General features: G+C 52.0%; 1 protein-coding gene across 1 annotated transcript in view; it reads right to left on the reverse strand.

Moving 5' to 3' along the window:
• LOC105509129 overlaps positions 1–499 on the reverse strand; it is a 5,933-nt gene extending 5,434 nt beyond the window's left edge. Inside the window, exons 1-2 of the mRNA XM_011938230.1 lie at positions 300–499; positions 82–217 (exon numbers count right to left, since the gene is read on the reverse strand). Of these exons, the coding sequence (XP_011793620.1) occupies positions 82–217; positions 300–499 (336 nt within the window). The remainder of the gene's footprint in view (positions 1–81; positions 218–299) is intronic.
• Positions 500–5,149: the final 4,650 nt, after the last annotated feature.

Genomic DNA, 5,149 nt, shown 5'->3' on the forward strand with positions numbered 1-5,149 from the left:
GACTACGAGCTCCGTGATGCCTCGCGCCCCCCATCTGCGCATGTGCCGCCCCTCGGACCACACCCCCCGCCCCTCCCCCACCGAGTGTGTGACCCGATGTGGAGCCAGGAGCCCAGAGCCTAGTGAGGGGCGGGGACCGGGGCGTTGCGGGGGCGCGCCCTTCTCGGGAGTCTCTGGGCTGCGGTCGCGGACTACGACTTTGATCCGGGTGAGGGCTCTGCGAATGGGCAAGCAAAACCCTCTGAGTCCGGGCCTCGTCGCTCGGTGCTGTGTGTTAAGCGCCTGCGCTGTGCTAGGACCGGGCGTGCCGCCGTGGGCAAAAAGTGATGCTTTCCTGAAGCATAAAGTTCTGGGGGGGACGACCAAGCGGACAGCGGATGCGTCCTGCGCCGGTAGCTACGCGGCCGGTGGAAGAGCAGAGACCAGCACGGGCGATGCGGGGGGGCCGGGCTTGCTGCACCGCTCTGCGCCGCGGGGTGATGGGGAGAGGCGCCTTCATTGGGGGTGAAGGGCGGGGAGCTGCCCGGAGGAGGTCCTGGAGCCCGGTGGGAACAGCCTCTTCGGGACTGCTCCGAGAGACGGTGTGCAGAGCCTGGCGTACTCGCTGAGGTCTGACAGGCAGCCGGGGCTAGGTCCTGTTGGTTTTTTTTTAATGTAAAAAAAATGGGAAGTCGTGGTACGGTTTGAGCAAAGGAGTCCCGGGCAGTTTTAAAAAGATCCCTGCAGCTGCCGGCTGGGAGGGGGTGGGTGCGCGTAAGGGCGGAATTACAGAGACCAGGTAGAAGATGATTACCAGAACCCAGGAACTTGGCCCTCAGGAGGCCAGCGGTACCAAGGGGACAGCAGCTGGGAGGAGAGAGGCAGGAGATGATCAGGGGCCAGACCAGGGAGGACCGTGGAGACCGCAGAATTCGCTGTGAATGAGTGGGGAGGCCCTTGGAAGAGTAAGGGGTCCAACTTAACTTTTTTTTTTTTTTTTGGTGACGGAGACTCGCTCTGTCGCCAGGCTGGAGTGCAGTGGTGCGATCTCGTCTCACTGCAACCTCCGACTCCCTGGTTCAAGCAATTCCCCTGCCTCAGCCTCCTGAGTAGCTGGGATTACAGGCACGTGCCACCCGGCTATTTTTTTCTATTTTTAGTAGAGACGGGGTTTCACCATGTTGGCCAGGATGGTCTCGATCTACTGACCTCGTGATCCGCCCGCCTCGGCCTCCCAAAGTGCTAGGATTACAGGCGTAAGCCACCGCCTCCGTCCACCAACTTAACTTTTAGCAGGCTCATGGGAAGTGGTAAGGTTTGGGGTCTGATTTCAAGAGGGAGCTGATGTGGAATATCAGCACAGCTTACTGAGATATCAGAAAGGCCTTGGTAAAGAGCTGTTTACGGAGATAGGGAGCACATTTTGGCAGAGGTTTGAATTGGAGGGTGTTAAGTGTAGTGTCATCTTCACCACTGTGACCTCAGGTCCTGGCGCACATAATTGAGCACAGAAATACATGTCAGGCATTGCTAAGCACAAGGGTACAGCCAGTGAGCAGGGCTGCCATGGTCCCTGCCCTCTTAGAGCTGACCTTCAGGTCTGAGGGAGACTGAAAAATAAATAATACCTCCGGCTGGGCGCTGTGGCTCACGCCTGTAATCCCAGCACTTTGGGAGGCCGAGGTGGGTGGATCACCTGAGGTCAAGAGTTCCAGGCCAGCATCACTTGCACTGCAGCCTGGACAACCAGAGAAACTCTGTCTCAAAAACAAAAAAAAATTATTTTTATTTATGTATTTATTTCACTCTTGTTGCCCAGGCTAGAGTGCAATGTGCACTCTCGGCTCACTGCAACCTCTGGCTCCCAGGTTCAAGCAATTATCCTGCCTCAGCCTCCCAAGTAGCTGGGATTACAGGCATGTGCCACCATGCCAGGCTAATTTTGTATTTTTAGTAGAGACAGGGTTTTGCCATGTTGGTCAGGCTGGTCTTGAACTCCTGACCTCAGGTAATCCTCCTGCCTCGACCTTCCAAAGTGCTGGGGTTACAGGCGTGAGCCACTGCGCCCGGCCAAAAAAAATTAAATTAATAGGGTGTCATGGCATGCACCTGTGTTCCCAGCCACTCTAGAGGCTGAGGCAGGAGAATGGCTTGAGCCCAGCAGGTCAAGGCTGCAGTGAGCGGTGATTGTGCCACTGCAATCCAGTGTAAGCAACAGAGCAAGACCCTGTCTCAAAAAAAAAGTTTTGGAGAGGCCAAAGTGGGCGGATCATGAGGTCAGGAGTTCGAGACCAGCCTGGCCAACGTAGTGAAACCCCATCTCTACTAAAAATACAAAAATTAGCCGGGCATGGTGGTGTGCGCCTGCAGTCCCAGCTACTCAGGAGACTGAGGCAGGAGAATCGCTTGAACCTGGAAGGCAGAGGTTGTAGTGAGCAGATACAGCGCCACTGCACTCCAGCCTGGGCAATAAAACGAGATTCCATCTCAAAAAAAAAAAAAGTTTCAGGCCAGCCACAGTGGCTCACACCTGTAATCACAGCACTTTGAGAGGCCGAGGCAGATGGATTGCTGAGGTCAGGAGTTCCAGACAAGCCTGGTCAACATGGCAAAACCTCGTCTCTACTAAAAATACAAAAATTAGCTGGGCATGGTGGTGAGCACTTGTAATCCCATCTGCACGGGAGGCTAAGGCAAAAGAATCACTTGAATTCAGGTGGAGGGTGCAGTGAGCCGAGATTACACCACTGCATTCCAGCCTGGGCAATAGAGTAAGACTTCCTCTCAAAAAAAAAAAAAAAAAAAGTTTTGAAGGGAGCAGATCCACTTTAAAAGCACACACTGGTTCTTAAGTGATGACCAAATTGCACTGTGCCTTATGCAGAGCCGACGCCTGGCAGTTTGCACAAGCAGGAGGCGGAGCTGCAGACTCCCTCTCCCTCCCAGCCTTGCCTCTGTAAGTGGGAAAGCCCTTGACATTCACAAAAGATGGGCAGGGAACTGCTACACAAGAGCAGCTACACAAGAGGGTCCTTTGGTCCACACAAGAAACAAGCCATAGTGATGACATATTTTGAAGCTGGTAGATGTTTTGTTTCCCTAGCTGGCTATTGTTTTTTGTATGGCTTGTCTTTCTCTTTTGAGTATGTGTGAGAACAGGATGGGTTAACATTAGGAAAGAGCACGGAAGAGGAAGGAAGGAGGGAGGGAGGAGAGAAAGAGAATAGGGATGAGAAGCTCAGCTTGTAGAATGGGCAGGTGATGTTCACAGTCATTAATAATTTGAGAAGTAGAGAGAGAAGCCAAGCAGGAAATCCAGACTGGAAAAGAAGTGCTTACCCTTTAAAAAAAAAAAGAAAAAAAAAAAGGCCAGTGTGGTTGTTCACAGCTGTAATCCCAACACTTGGAGACTGAGGCGGGAGAAATACATGAAGCCAGGAGTTTGAGACCAGCCTGGGCAATGTAACAAGATCCCCGTCTCTACAAAAAGAAAAACAAAAAAAAATGTAAAAAAGGAAACAAGCTTTAAACCTAAATGGCAGAATTCAAGACTGTTATCCTTGACAACTTCCCGGCTCTGGAAAAAGCTCAGTGAGTTAGTCTCATCCTGTCGTTAGCTCCATTTTTTAGGGGCTCACTTTGTCTTCCCGACAGTGCCTCTGCACCATTCTCATGGGCATCCCAGGGTGGTGCAAGGCAGTCTTCTGCACTTCCCAGAATGCCCTGTTGGCTGGCTTCTGGGTAGGTTCTGCAAATTGGAGGCCCCTGTGAAAGATTGCTGTGGGGTGGGAGGAAGAAGCCTTGTTTATCTGCCTGCTGGCTGCAGGGTAGTGACTGCAATGGGCTTATAGGGATCACCACCTGCACATGTAGTGCTTTGAGCGGCTTCACTCTTCAGTGTCTGCTCAACAGTGGCAGCCCTGGAGTCCTTTGGGAGCAAGTGTGGGCGCCAGGCCAGGGGCAGTCCCAGCTTCCTGATCTTTAGGTAGCATCTCCTCCCTTTTGCTCTATAGCACCTCTCCCTTCTCAGTCACACACCTCCTTCTCAGTCATGCGCCTCCAGCACTAACAATACCCTTGAAAACAATTCTGGGCCAGGCGCGGTGACTCACACCTGTAATCCCAACACTTTGGGAGGCTGAGGCAGGTGGATCGCTTGAGGTCAGGAGTTTGAGACCAGCCTGCCCAACGTGGTGAAACCCTGTCTCTACTAAAAATACAAAAGTTAGCCGGGCATGGTGGTACATGCCTGTAATCCCAGCTACTCGGGAGACTGAGGCAGGAGAATCGCTTGAACCCAGGAGGCGGAGGTTGTAGTGAGCTGAGATCACACCACTGCTCTCCAGCCTGGGCAACAGAGGAAGACTCACTCTCAAAAAAATAAAAATAGAAATAGCTAAGAATTTTCTGCCTTCCTGATTGAGCGTTGAAACATTCATACTTGGAGCCTGGAGTGGTCCTTGGAAACACCCACAAAAATGAGGATCTGGGGCTGTTTATCTGAATTGATTGCGCTGGTATGTAGAGAAGCCCTCACTGACAGCATGCCCTGGCAAAATGGTTACTGTGAAACCATCACGTGTCATTGCCTGCATGGAGTGTCCATTGAAGGCAAAGTTGCCACAAGTGGCCACCATGGTGGGAATGGTGGCCACAAAGCTTGTGGGATGGGCCAGTTGCTTCTTATTGCATTGGAGAGATTTCAGAAAGAAAAAAGCTCAATAAAAGCTCAGGCATTCTCAGATCAAGCATGATGAAAGAACCAGTTTGTGTGATGGCCAGAAGAGACCCTTACCTTTTGTAGCCTAGAGGTTGATGGGGCCTGGAGGTGGAGGTTACAATGAGATATCTCACTACTACACTCCAGCCTGGGCGACAGAGCAGGACCCTGTCTCAAAAAACGAAACAAAACAAAAAAACTTACTACAAAGCTACAGTAATCAAAACAGTGTGGTACTGGCATAAAGACAAAGACAAACATACGGCCGGGCATGGTGGCTCACGCCTGTAATCCCAGCACTTTGGGAGGCTGAGATGGGCGGATCACAAGGTCAGGAGATCGAGACCATCCTGACTAACGCAGTGAAACCCCGTCTCTACTAAAAGTACAAAAAAATTAGCCGGGCGTGGTGGCGGGCGCCTATAGTCCCAGCTACTCGGGAGGCTGAGG

Source organism: Colobus angolensis, unplaced genomic scaffold (assembly GCF_000951035.1).
Source record: "Colobus angolensis palliatus isolate OR3802 unplaced genomic scaffold, Cang.pa_1.0 Scaffold17, whole genome shotgun sequence".
Lineage (NCBI taxonomy): Eukaryota > Metazoa > Chordata > Mammalia > Primates > Cercopithecidae > Colobus > Colobus angolensis.